This window comes from Marmota monax, unplaced genomic scaffold, assembly GCF_021218885.2.
Source record: "Marmota monax isolate L192 unplaced genomic scaffold, Marmota_monax_Labrador192_F-V1.1 WCK01_AAM20220418_F8-fsc00218, whole genome shotgun sequence".
Classification (NCBI taxonomy): Eukaryota; Metazoa; Chordata; class Mammalia; order Rodentia; family Sciuridae; genus Marmota; species Marmota monax.
Genome location: NW_026694764.1, coordinates 2,583,398 through 2,598,334, shown reverse-complemented (window position 1 = coordinate 2,598,334; position 14,937 = coordinate 2,583,398). Strand labels below are relative to the sequence as shown.

At 35.6% G+C, this 14,937-nt stretch overlaps 1 protein-coding gene across 1 annotated transcript in view; it reads right to left on the bottom strand.

The window, feature by feature from the left end:
• Ube2g1 (ubiquitin conjugating enzyme E2 G1) overlaps positions 1 to 14,937 on the bottom strand; it is a 96,240-nt gene that overhangs the window by 3,233 nt on the left and 78,070 nt on the right. Inside the window, exons 4-5 of the mRNA XM_046425019.2 lie at positions 6,971 to 7,149; positions 4,267 to 4,390 (exon numbers count right to left, since the gene is read on the bottom strand). Coding sequence (XP_046280975.1) covers positions 4,304 to 4,390; positions 6,971 to 7,149 — 266 coding nt within the window. The 3' untranslated portion in view covers positions 4,267 to 4,303. The remainder of the gene's footprint in view (positions 1 to 4,266; positions 4,391 to 6,970; positions 7,150 to 14,937) is intronic.

The window sequence follows — 14,937 nt, the reverse complement described above, 5'->3', positions numbered from 1 at the left end:
GTTCCAATCCATCTTGTACTACTTTCCACTGTCTTTCCCCCAAACTGAATTCTTTTCCAACATGACATTGGTGACCACACACAACTGCTTCCAGCCTGAGGTCTTGTGACCAAGCCAATCTACATGTTTCTGTCTCTGTCTCTTCTTCTTGTCCCCTAAAAATGGATATTGTTCAAAATGTTGTCCTTGGATATAATACAATAGAAATAAAGTTCAACACCAAATGGAACTTTATTTCTATTCAGGAAACTTCCAATGTCACTAGCAGCCCTACTTCTAACTATCCAATAGTCAGTCATGTGTGAACTTCTCAAAGCAACACTCTACAATTCTACTCTAGGTCTTAATGTGATTTAATTTTACTTTTGTTTGTTCGTTTAAACTCAGGGTGGGTATTGAACTCAGGGGCACTTGACCACTGAGCCACATGCCCAGCCCTATTTTGTATTTTATTAGAGACAGGGTCTCACTGAGTTGCTTAGTACCTTGCCATTGCTAAGGCTGGCATTGAACTCACAATCCTCCTGCCTCAGTCTCTCCCAAGCTGCTGGGATTACAGGTGTGTGCCACCACACCCGGCCTTGTTTGTTTTATAATTCCTCGTCTATCTGGCTAAATAAATATCTCTTTTTTCAGCCAGGAAATGTATCTATAGTATTCTACATCTTCTGCTCCCCCAAGAGAACAGTGCCTTTGCAAACAGTAGGTGATTAACAAACACAAATTAACAAAAATTGAAATGAACTCATTCATAATTGCCTGTTCATGTTATCTCTCATTTTAAGATATAAATATCTGGGGTTGGGGTTGTGACTCAGTGATTGAGTGCTTGCTTGCCTCATGTGTGTGAGGCACTGGGTTTGATTCTCAGCACCACATGTAAATGTAAATAAATTAATAAAATAAAGGTCCATCAACAACTAAAAATACATTTAAAAAAAAAAGATAAAAATCTTGGGTTAGGGTTGTGGCTCAGTGGTAGAACGCTCACCTAGCATGTGTGAGGCCCTAGGTTTGATCCTCAGCACCACATAAAGATAAATAAAGATATTGTGCCCATATACAACTAAAAAAAAATATATTAAAAAAAGATATAAATCTTCTCTTTCAAGATATAAACCTTACTTTTTAATACTATGCAACCATCAGCAAAGAAGCAGATGCATATTATTGAGCTTGCAAAACCTTAAAAGACAACAATAAATAAAAAAGCATAGAATATATGGTATATTGACAATATACATACACATGTACAAAGTATTTGTGTGTCCAAGGAGGATTAAATTACTGAAAGATTCAACTATTATTAGTGGTTACTTCTGGGAGTAGAATTGGGAGGCTTAGGTGGGAAAGAGATAGTTTGCTTACTTTGTCCCTGCAACTAGGGACACAGAGTGAGAAGCAGAAGAGGAGGGCAACAAAGAGGCAGGCAAATCAGATTAAAAATCAGATAAAGGTAGCAATCAGATTTAGAAGGAACTAAGATAGAATCTTGATATTCACCGGTGGAAAAGAGATGTTTCTAGGAGGGAATATCTGTAGTGCCAAATGTTACAGAATCAAAACTTAATTAAACCGTCAGATGTAACCAAAAAAAACCAGTACTTAGTGTCTTTAGGAGTTTAGTTTTCTGTGAAGAGGTGAGAAGAGCCAAACATTAACATGACACCGGAGGACTGATAGTCAAGAATAAAGAGAGTTAGCTCAGTAGCACACACCTGTAATTCCAGCAACCTGGGAAGATGAAGCAAGAGGATATAGCAAGCTCAAAGCCAACCTGGGCAACCTAGCAAAAGTATGTCTCAAAATAAAAATCATTTTTATTTTGGAGGTATAGCTCAGTGGTACCATGGCCCTGAGACCTAAATAAATAAGTAAAAGGAAGAGGAGGAGGGAGCTTGACATGTGTAAGGTCCTGGGTTCAATCCCTAGCACCACAAAAAAATAACATATATAAAATAAAAATAAAGGGGAAAAAAAAAAAGGGTAAAGTCCCCTTTGTTTCATGTTTCCTCTCTTCCTCCCTTAAGGTAAATACTACTGCAGACTTCATACATTTTATGTGCTTCTTCAAATCACTGTTGTTTTTCAAACTTTTCTTCTACCATCTACCTAAAAAAATAACATATTGAATTTTAGACATTATTAAGTCATGGATTTTGGTATGAAATGTTTAATCCAGTTTTCAAATGATCTCACACCTTGGCTCAAACAAAACTAGTGATTAGGTTAGATGATTACTGAGGCTTTTCTTTCCCAGTTACATCACATTATACGAGAGAAGTAACACCAAGTTCTTAAAGAACTGAGGCCCCTCTCCGTCTATGGAGAGATAGCCTTTATTTGTCAGCTCTGACAAATAAACTCTTGTGTGTTAAAAAATAAATAAATAAAATAAAGGGCCGAAAGGTAGTCTGCAGTGCTTGAGAAGAGAAGGTTTTGGTTCTCAAATATCTTCAGTAAAATTAATGTGTTAATTTAATTCAAGATTGTTCTACCAAGAACTGCTGCTCCCATACCCTTGTGCAATAGTGCAAGGCCCTGGGAAGAGAGTTGCTTAGTGCCGGTGAATATTTATGAAGTAACTGCAACTTTTAAGACGAAGTGTGCTTTCTTATCATTGTGTCGACAGTGATGACCTATTAAGTCAAGATTTCCAATTATTGCTTCCTTACTATGTTACTATAAGGTCTTATACTATTTCCTGATTAACCTGTTTTATGCACTGAGGCATATGGCTTATACTTTTTTTTGAGGGGGGGCATATACCTTTATTTTTATTTTTATGTGGTGCTGAGGATCAACCCAGTGCCTTGCACGTGCTAGGCAAGCACTCTACTGCTAAGCCACAACCTCAGCCCCAACTTTTTTTTTATTATTATTTTTAAGTCTTCTACGGTTCAACTTTAAAGGAAGCAATATATAACTCCTTACCCAATTTGCTTGTGCAACTTCATTAGTATTATTAATTAATTTTTAAAATGCTATCAAGATAAATACAATAAAATTCTTAAGTCAACAGAGGGCAGTGGCACAAGCCTATAATCCCAATAGCTTAGGAGGCTGAAGCAAAAGGATCCAAGTTCAAAGCCAGGCTCAGAGACTTAATGAGACCCTGTCACAAAAAAAAAGTGTGGGGGGGGCGCTAGGAATGTGGCTCAGTGATTAAGCACCCCTGGGTTTAATCCCAGGTACCAAAAAAAAAAAAAAGCCTTGGTCATTTCTATAATCTATAAAGTACCATTTCACAAGTAAAAACATTAATAAGGGGCTGGGGTTGTGGCTCGCCGTGTGTGTGAGGCCCTGGGTTCAATCCTCAGCACCACATATAAATAAAGAAATAGGGCTGGGGATGTGGCTCAAGCGGTAGCACGCTCGCCTGGCATGCGTGAGACCCGGGTTCGATCCTCAGCACCACATACAAACAAAGATGTTGTGTCCACCGAAAACTAAAAAATAAATATTAAAAATTCTCTCTCTCTCTCCCTCCCTCCCTCTCTCACTCTATCTTTAAAAAAATAAATAAATAAAAAATAAAAAAATAAAGAAATAAGGAAAAGGAAAAGAAAAAGAAAGAAAGAAAGAGAGAAAGAAAGAAAGAAAGAAAGAAAGTATTGTGTCCAACTACAACTAAAAAATAAATATGAATAAGCTTAAGCTTCAATATTATCTAATTTATTCCACTTCCTTGTTGTCATCAAGCTCTTAAATAAATGGAAAACATATATGGGTGAGAAGAACAAGCCCTGAGGGTTGTTTTGTTCTTAAGAGGGTGTAACACCCATAAAAAACCAATGAAGCTGGGAGTAGTAGCCGCATTCTTTCTAGCTATTCATAGGAGGCTCAGGTAGTAGGATCACAAGTTGGAGGCCAGCCTCAGCAATCAGTGAACCCCTCAACAATTCAACAAGACCCTGTTGCTAAAAAGGAAAAAACAAAAAGGTCTCGGGTGGTACTTAGTGATAAAGCATCCCTGGGTTCAATCCCCAGTACAAAAAAAAAAAAAAAAATTAGAAATTTTACCATGAATGAAAAGAAAAAGACTATCATACAACTATTTTAAAACAAAATATCTACTTAAAATCAGCTAAAGGGAAAAAACAAACAGATTAAATTATAGCCTTAAGCATTTCTGGATAATACTATTAAAAATAATAAAACCAATGAGAACGAACAATTCAAATATCTAAATCATATGATTTTTAAAAACTGACATAGCATTTTCCAAAAGACAGAACAGTAGTATAATTTTTTAAATGAACTCACCCTGAAATAAGTGAAATTACTAGCTGCTGAATAAATGTCACTCAAAAGCAGTCTCTTGGCTTTTTCTTACACAGCGTGCAACTTTCCTTTTAAATTCTCCGTTTCTGTCTTCCCTCCATTCTTTCTGTAGGTACAAAAGTAACATCAAATGATTTTATGTAAACTTTTCCTTGTAATCTCAAATAATCATTTTAACTTTGAATATAATCTTTTGGTAGTTTGAATACTTTAAAAAAGTTTAAAAGGCAGAAAACAGTCAAAAAGAATTTTTGTAAGGTACTTTGTTGGAATATACAAATAGAAACATTTTCTGCTAATTACCCTTACAAGAAAATTTCTCTTTTGAAAAAGAAAAGACCACAAAAAATAATAGCTATGGTTTTATGTTACACTAGAAAGAAAGCTACAATTTACAAAAAAAGACATTCAAGCAATTCGAAGGATTACTAACTTTCCTTACTTGAAAATAACCAGAAAACAAAGTCAACATAAAACTATCTTGTATCTTTAAAGTAGATAGGTGAGATGCATTACACTGAAATGATAGTGAGTACTAGTAGGTAGAAAGTAGGGGTAAACAGATAACTTATCAATCATGAACACATAAGACCACCAACACAGTTCCAATGAGAAAAGAGGTGATTTCATTTAGCATAAAAGTAACAGAAATGTGCTCAAAAATGCTCAGCCTGCTTCTTTTTCTTTGCATATCATCAATTTAGGAACACCAAAGACTATGGAAATCATCAATCCTTGCCTTTAAAAAGGAAGATATTTTAAAAAGAAAAAAGGGGGGAGGGGGGGGTTTCCCCTCAAAGCAAGACACACCAATAAGCAAATACACTGTGCCCCTGGGTTCAATCCCCAGCACCCACCTCCAAAACAAAAAAGGGCATTATTTAGATAAAAGATAATGCTAGGGGATCAATATGGGTATAAATTAAAACAAGTTCAAAAAAAGGAAAGAATATTAAAATTGGATAGTCTCAAAACAATTACACATTTTTCCAAAACATGTCTTTAATTTCAAAAGGTATATACCGACTTCAGAGGTGAAAGATTAAAGAGTTTATACAATTGTACGAAATTTCAGAAGACCCAAGAATAAAGAACCTAAAAGGAAATGGGGGTGGTTGACATCTAACAATGGAGAATCAGCCTATAATCAACTTTCCCGTCAGCAATAATAAAAACTAAAAAATTAATTCTGTCTAAATTTTGTATTTTCTTCCTAGAACTCTAAAAACAAAGTATCAATCAAACTTTAGGGAAGGATAAAGCACCTTGAATCATGAAAGGGCTCTAGATTTAATTCCCACATATCTAAAATGTTAGGATGAAGTCCACAGGAAAAAGGAAAAGAAAAATGTGATCCAGGAAACAGAAGATCTGATCCAGAAGAGCTACAAAGGAAAAATCTAATAGAGGCAGCCAGCATGGGAGGGTGAGAGAATCAATCTAATTTGGATATAGGAATCCAGAAGAGAGCTCTCTAATCCTAACCCTAACTGTAAATATGGATCTATTGTTGCCATTTTGTTCACTGTTCTCTGGTTGTTTTGTGATCCTTTCTTTCTCTTGCCATCTTCTTTGTGATTAAGTGGTTTTCTCTATTGGTATGCTTTGATTCCTTGTTTTTGTCTACTATAGGATTTTGCTTTGTAGTTACCACAAAGCTAAGAATTTTATAACAGATTATCTGAAACTGATAACTTTGATTACATTTTAAAAACTACATTTTTAATCCACACATTCCCACGCTGTATTTAAATTTTTTTAAGTTGTCAATGGACCTTTATTTTATTTACTTATATGTGGTGCTGAGAATAGAACCCAGTGCCTCACACATGCTAGGCAAGCTCTCTACCACTAAGCCACACCCCAGCCCTGAGTCTCTGCTCTTAATATGCCTATTCCACTTAGTATCCAGTTTATTTTTTGTGTGGTGCTGGGGATGGAATCCAAGGCCTTGAACAGCAAGGCAAACACTAACAAATAAGCTATATCCATAGCCCGTGAAATTTTTAATATCACAAATTACATCTTTTTATCATTTTAGCCACAATGATAAAGAATAAGTTTAAAAATCTATTTTATCTTGTGACTAAAGTTAATAATCTTAAAAACTGCTAAAGGCAGGATTTTTTAAGTGTTCGCATCACCAAAAAATGGTATGAGGTAATACATATGTTATTTAGTTCAAAATTGCTATTTCCTGATGTAGATATATATATATATATTTTTAATATTTATTTTTTAGTTATTGGCGGACACAACATCTTTGTTTGTATGTGGTGCTGAGGATCGAACCCGGGCCGCACGCATGCCAGGCGAGCGCGCTACCACTTGAGCCACATTCCCAGCCCCTGATGTAGATATATTTTAAAAGGACATATTACACATAACAAGTTGAGTCTTCTTAAAAGAAATAGTGATGGACTGAGATTGTGGCTCAGCAGTAGAGCGCTCACCTAGCACGGGCAGGACCCAGGCTCGATTCTCAGCACCACATAAAAATAAAGGCATTGTGTTGTGTCCATCTACACCGAAAGAAAAGAAAAGAAAAGAAAAGAAGGAAAGAAAGAGTGACAGGTTGAAGGTACAGTTCAGTAGTAGAAATCTTGCCTAGCACCCTAGGTTCTGTCCCAAAAGAGGCGGGTGGGAAAGATGGAAGAGGGAGGACAGAAGGATGTGAACACCTTACCGCAGCATCGACATTAGCAGGTGAATCTCCATTAGGGTCTGCCAGCATAGAAATGACACTAATCATGATGGTTTCCACAGTGTGGATAGGAAGCCAGCGTTCCTCTGGCTTTTCATAACCATATTTATCCTCCCCAGGCTCATGAAGAATAGAAATGCAAACATCACCATTTTTATCAACTGCGAAATTAGAGAATAAAACTTTGTTTAATATATTACCAATTTGGTATGACATAAAGTATCTATTACAAATATGATCCTGATCTACAATAACACCTGTATAAAACATTACCACTACACAGAAAATTTCCAAAATGGAATCTGCTAACTTTTTAAGAAAGCTGTAGATTTTACCAAACACATAGTATCCAACAAACTCATAGTGTAAGCTATCTTTTTCATTTGTGTAAAGTTTTTAAGATAAACAGCATATAGATGGTGTTTAGCATTGAAATATACTTAATACAATGTAAACGAGTAGATTGCAACTACTAAATCTGTTCCTCCTTTGTAGAAAGCATATGATCTAAAACATGGGAAACTGTTTCTATGGAATGATTTTCTAGTCTTCCCACTAACTTACTGATTTAAATTGGTGATAGTCAAAGATTTAGAATTTTTTTCGAAGAAAATGGAACTAATAGTGATGTACTTTCAAAATCATGTAAAAGCAAAGTTATGTTCAAATGCACAAAAAGGAACATATAACCCATGAAAATCTGTCAATATCATGATATTCATGAGATTTCTTTTCTAAAAATCATTTAAAAATTCAAACCACAAGTAATAATGAGTAAGAATAAGAGAACATTTCTAGGGGACATGTATTGACATAACTATATCTTACTTTCAAATGGTTCAGAGAAAAATCAAATATTAATTAACAAAAAAAAGTTGGAAGCATTAATCCACAAATCCATTTACACAACACAAACGTATTACCTATCTATTGGCCAAAGTAATCTTTAATGGTAAAATTTTCTCTTAAAAAAGGGGTGAGAGGGATAAAAAGCATACTTTAAGGGGTAAATTTTAGAAAAAGATGTTTAATTAAAATTTATTGCTGTAAATTAACCAAATTTCCAAATTCTATAAATAGCGAGTACCATATTTTTATACATTTCACTCCTAACTTCTTCCTTTTGGGGGCAGGGGGTTAGGGGCTGGGGGCTTACTAGAGATTGAATTCAGGGGCATCTAGCCACATCCCCAGCCCTATTTCTATTTTATTTAGAGACAGGGTCTCACTGAGTTGCTTAGTGCCTTGCTATTGCTGAGGCTGGCTTTGAACTCTCAATCCTCCTGTCTCAGCCTCCTGAGCCACTCACTGGGATTACAGGTGTGCGCCACTGCACCTGGTTCCTAGCTGCTTCTTTTTTTTTTTTTTTTTTTTTTTTAGTTTTCGGCGGACACAACATCTTTGTTTGTATGTGGTGCTGAGGATCGAACCCGGGCCGCACGCATGCCAGGCGAGCGCGCTACCGCTTGAGCCACATCCCCAGCCCCCTAGCTGCTTCTTTATAGAACCTAATAAATTGTGAACAGTTAAAATTCTAACTCAGAATTTCCTCTCAGAACACCAGCATGGGCAATGAAAACTCTAAGGACCAGAATCAAAGTATGTATACATACAAATCAATATTATTGCTCTATTAATACTTTTTGAATGCCTACTATGTGCCAGGACCACACCACACCTGACATGGGGTACAGCCTTAGTCTTCAATGTTTCATATAAGTTTTTCTATAATTAAGAGTCCCTTCCCAACCTACCCCCACCTGCTAATGGACTCTATTAACTAAAGGAATAAGTAGATCAAGAAGCAAAAATAACAACAAAAACACTTACAAAGTTCAGCACTAAGATTTTATGAAGTATTATTTTTTAGGATTTTAAAATTTTTATTTATTTTTTGGCACCAGGGATTGAACGCAGGGGTGTTTCTACCACGGAGCTATATCCCTACCCCTACCCAGTTTTATAAATTTTTTATTTTGAGACAGAGTCACACTGAGTTACTTAGGGCTTTTCTAAGTTGCTGAGGCTGGCCTTGACCTTATGATCCTCCAGCCTCAGCCTCCTGAGTCACTAGGATTAAAGGTATTCGGCACCAGGCCCACTAGGATCTTTTAAACATTTTACTTACTTGTGTCATTTTACATTTATTTAGTAAACAAATTCCTACATAATCTGAATAAAGTATTTCAAAATCTACTGTAAAGTCTCAAAAACATAGATAAACAACTCTCAGGAACAACTCTTCTTCTGATAAAAAGATCTCGGTTAGAATTGTTTTCTCCAGGGGCTGGGGATGTGGCTCAAGTGGTAGCGCGCTGGCCTGGCATGCGTGCGGCCCGGGTTCGATCCTCAGCACCACATACAAAACAAAGATGTTGTGTCCGCCCAAAACTAAAAAATAAATATTAAATTCTCTTTCTCTCCTCTTCCCTTCCCTTCCCTTCCTCCCTCTCCCCCTCTCCCTCTCTCTCTTTTAAATAAAAAAAAAAAAAATTTTTTCTCAAGTTTTCTGAAGTGAGGATATTGAGTAATCTTTTGAAACAAGTTTTCTGGGGCTGGGGATGTGGCTCAAGTGGTAGCGCACTCGCCTGGCATGCATGCGGCCCAGGTTTGATCCTCAGCACCACATACAAAACAAAAGATGTTGTGTCCGCTGAAAACTGAAAAATAAATATTAAAAATTCTCTCTCTCTCTCTCTCTCTCTCTTTAAAAAAAAAGAAAGAAAGAAACAAGTTTTCTATGCCATTCTATGATTATTTGTGAGAATTTCTTTATTTCTACTACATCATCTAAGGGTGTTTAATATAAATTTTAAGCAAAAGGCAATTCCTTGTTTCCTTTTCATATCAAGATATGAGGTACAGATAAGGACTTTGCTATATTTTTAAATATTTCAAAGTGTTTTTGCTGTTATCTATTTGCCTTATATCTAATGTCTTTCTACATTTCCTATAGATATCAGGTTTCAAAAGTTGAAGACAGTTTGAAATTTGAGTAAAGACTTGGTCACAGTATTTACATTGTTTAGAGTATCTATGCATTATGAATTCTTCAGTGATAAGCAATGTTTGAGAAATTGCTAAAAGGTCTACAATAGTTTTTCACTCATATTATCCTTCCACATTAAAAATTCTCCAGTGCTGAGTAAGGAATGAACAACTTTAGAGACATTATCGCATTGGGTCTTTGTATAATTTCTCTCTTCTATGATTCCTGTATTGTGCAATAAGGGTTGAACCATTTTTAAAGTCTCTGGCACAATGTTAACATTTGTAGGGCTTCTCTCTAAGTATGAATCTTCTACTGTTCAGTAAAGTGTGGCCTTTGAGTAAAATCTTTTCCACATTCTTCTCATTTGAAGGTGTTATGTCATTTTAAACAGTATAAGAATAAGAAAACCTTTAGGTTGAATTATATTTTTAAAAGATTATATATTTTATGCAGCCATAAGCAATATGAAGTGACCATTATCACTGCCTCCTCACTCAGGATTAACAGTTTTATTGAAATTTCATAACATCTAATAAATAATTAGCTTTTCCAAATTTTTTTTCCATGACAACTTTCCACATAAACAGACATTTTGAAAAATGTCTGTTCTTATCCTTTAGCCAGTTATGTGGTTAAGTGTTTAGATTTACCTTTACAAAATGCTTCCCAATTTACCCCTAAATAATTTGTGTTCTTTCCCCTGGTACTAGGGGTTGAACCCAGGGCCTTGTACCTGCTAGAGGGAAGCACTCTACTCTACCATTGAGCTACATCCATTTTTGAAAATTTTTTATTTTTATTGTGAGACAGGGTTTCACTAAAATTACCCAGGCTGGCCTCAAACTTGCAATCCTCCTACCTTACCTTCCCAATGACCTGGAATTATAGCATGTATCACCACGCCTAACTCCCGTGTATAATTTTTAATGTACTTTAGTACATTAGTACTTTCAATGTACTTTAGAGCTATTCTTCATTTCTGATAGAAGATTCAGTGAAGAATTCTATATTCAGGGAACTATCATTTCCTTTTAGTCTCTCTCTCCCTGTCTCTCTCAGTATTTTCAATGTTTATTTTTGAAGCTAGAGAGTTCTTGTTCCCAACATATACCAAATAGATGATAATGACTGGGCACAGTGGCGCACTCCTGTAATCCCAACAAATTTGAGGTCAGCCTTGGCAATTTAGTGAAACTCTGCCTCAAAAAATAAAAAGTGCTAGGGAATGGCTCAGTAATAGAGTGCCCCTAGGTTCAATCACCAGTACAATAAATCATAACTTTAAAAAACAAAATCACTTGTGACTTTTTATTCCATTTATCTTCAATTCACTTTGCTATTTGGTTTTGAAAATTAAAATTGTTTCTCCATAAATAGCTAGCCATTAGTCTTTCATCAATAATTGAAAAACACTTCTCTTCCAGCGTAAAACTAAAATCTCTGAACAATGCATTCTAGTTATATATCCTTTCTTGAGAATACGGATCCAAAACTACGAAAAACTGACACTGAAATGAATCTGACGTAATTTTCCCATGTACATGTGAAAACAACACAGTGAATATCCCACCATCATGTACATCCATAAGAATGGAATCCTAACTAGAATAAGATATATTCCATGTTCATGTAATTATATCAGAATGAATTAAAAAGAACCAAAACACACAAAATTTAAAAAACTGGCTTGCCCTCATCTTCTCCACTTACTCACTACTTACACCTTATGAAAACTGGCTTCTGCTGCCTATCGGGATACTAACGTTATTTTCAAAAAAAATGGTCTGGATAACATATAAGAACTTCAATCTAAGTCAACCCTTCTGGCCCAACACAAATGATACTTGACAGCATCTTCCTGGATATATTTTCCTCCCTTGGCTTCCATGTCAATTCCTTCCTCTTGATTCTTCAACTCCACTTTCTCTCAGCTTCTCCTTTCCTCCCCCCACCCTTTTTTTTTTGGTACCTGAGACTGAACCCAGAGGGGCTTTAGCACTGAGCCACATTGCCAGCCCCTTTTAATATTTTTTATTTAGAGACAAGGTTTGGGCCTTGCTAAATTGGCTAGGCTGGCTTTGAACTCATGATCCTCCTACCTGAGCCTCCTGAGCCACTGGGTTTACAGGCATGTGCCACCACAACCAGCCCTAGTTTTCCCCTTCTTTAACCTGACTTTTGACGTTATCCTAATCTCTAACATTTAATAACTGTTTCTCTGGGTAAATTAATTCATTCAGTAGATCATACTGTTATCTGTCATCCTGAGGCAATAACTTCTAAGGCCCTAGATTCACTATTGAACCAGAGTTTTATCTAATTATCTATCTGAACATATCAGTGTATCTCAAGGGGGAGGGGGACAAAATTGAATGCATCTAAGCCACTCAAAAGTATTATTTACCCTATAATAATTTTGTAATACCTTTACTGAGATATAATTCACCTACCATACAATTCACCTGTTCCAAACATACAATATAATGGTTTCTACCTACTGTATTTACAATTGTACAACCACCACCAGGATCAATTTTAGAATATTTTCATCATCCCAAAAGACATCCCATACCCAACTGGTAATAACTCCTTATTTCCACCCAAACACCCCTCCAGCTCTAGGCAACTACTGATCTATTTTGGCCCTACAGATTCCAATTATTACATATAAATGGAATCACTGTGTTATTTTTAAAAACTGGCTTTGTTCATTTAACATCATGTTTACAAGGTTTATCCATGTTGTCACTTGTATTAGTACTTTATTTCTTTTTTATTTGACAAGTGATAATCTATTACACAGATATAATGCCACATTTTATTTTTCCATTCATCAATTGACAGGCATTTGGGTTGTTTCTACTTTGGGGTTAATAAATTTTGCTAAGAACACTCTTGTATGAGATTTGGGAGGCATATGTTTTTAATTTTCTTAGCTATCTACCTAGGAGTAGAATAGAATTGCTAGATCATAATGATAACTATGCTTAACCTTCTAAGGATCTGCTAACTATTTTCCAAATATCTGCACCACTTTACATTCTTCTCAGTATTATATGAGTTATAATTTCTCTGCTTCATTATTAATACGTATTATTACTATTTTTACTACAGCCATCCTTATGGGCAAAAATGGTTATCTCATTACTTTCTGAAATGGCTAATCAATCCTAAATTCTTATGTCTTTATTTCCACTCATATCTGGTAATCAACAAGTGAAAAGAACTAAATCATCCTTTTTGATACTATTCTTGGTTCAAGCTTTTACTGTTTCTTACTCTGATACTGATATGTCTGTCTGGCTTCTTTTTCCAATCTTCTACTAGTCTAAGCTTTCTGGAAGGAAAATATAATCATGATGAACCCATGGAACAACTTTAAACTCATCAATTTAATGAAACTCTACAGCCTGCAGAATAATGTTCAAGTCAGGCATATTCAACATTCAAAATTCCATTCAAGAACATATCTAGAATCCTTAACTCCCTCCTTTTCAGCTTCCAGAAAAAAATGGATACCTATATCACTATCACCTCACAGCGTCACCATTCTGCTTAATGCGCTCCTCTTCCTCAGAGACCACGAGATCTTATGGGAAGTATAGCTGAGAAAACATCGCTGTACTCCCAGTGCTTTCCAGATACTCACATTCTTTAACTATCTTGCTTGCCCCAGTATTTCTCTTTTCCATTTCAGAATTACTTTTCACTCCGTCCTATAGCTAATTCTTTCTGTAGCTGCCATCCCTACCCCATCACTTCCTCAGGTATCCTTTCTTCACTAATTATCCTTTCTCCAATAAAATTTTGATTATTTCCTTCTCTAAAGCCTGTCTCTACAAAATGAAAAGTCTCCTTTAAAAATTTAAAAAAAAAAACAAAAAACATCAATTTTCCTCCCAAACTTGTGATGCTATCCTCCCTCCTGACAGGAAGGAAGTTTCATTATTTTGCTTACATATATGCACTTATTTAATTTTTGCAGAGAAAGTAAGATTCATAGAGGCTTTGCCTAGAGTCACACAGCTAATTTGTAGTGAAACAAAATTGAGAAACTTTGTTGGACCTTCTTTCAAAGCAAGCCCAAGAAGAATGCCTATTACATATATCAAGTAATCCAAGTGAAAGCAGAAGAAATTGCACTGCCCAAAGTCCAGAAAAAGATCAAAGAAATGTCACGAAGTACATCACCAAATCAAGTATCCAGGAATCAGGCAGGACTATCATTAATGCCTTCTGTCATTATTAACTAGAGATATTACTTTTATCTTCTTCTTCTATTTTTTTTTGGTGCTGGGGATTGAACCCAGGGCCTTGTACTTGCAAGACAAGCACTCTACCAACTGAGCTATACCCTTAGCCCCAAGATACTACTTTTATGACCCTGCTGTCTTAATAATGTAATGAAATGTAATAGTTCCAGTTCTCTATTTGACTGTTCCAGTCTCTCATCATACATATATATATGTGTGTGTATGTGTGTATATATATATTTTTTTTTTAAAGCCTTGATACCCCATTTGCTTAGGATAAATCCTTATTTAATCTGTTCATTCATTCCATCATTCCTCTCACTGACTCTTGCTTAATTTAATGTATGTATTTCTATTCCTTGCAACCAACAGAGTCTTCAGAATAAGATGCAGAACACAAATTAGTATAATAGTCTAAAAAGAAAACTAGTAAAAAAACAGAAAAGAAACCCTTGCAAGCTCTATCACACAAACCAAAGCCAAAAATTCAGGGAGCCTGTGTATATAAAAGAAGCTTATCTGGCCTAACCTTTGGTCACAACATAGATTTTACAGGGCAGCCAATCTTTGGATTAAACAGGTCAATGTCATCACTCCATGCACGGCAGTATTGAATGCTTTCAAAGCTATGTATTTCCCTTGTCTATGAATCACCTATGTGGCAGGTGGGAAAGTCCTTAGTAACAGCTAAGAACATAGATAAA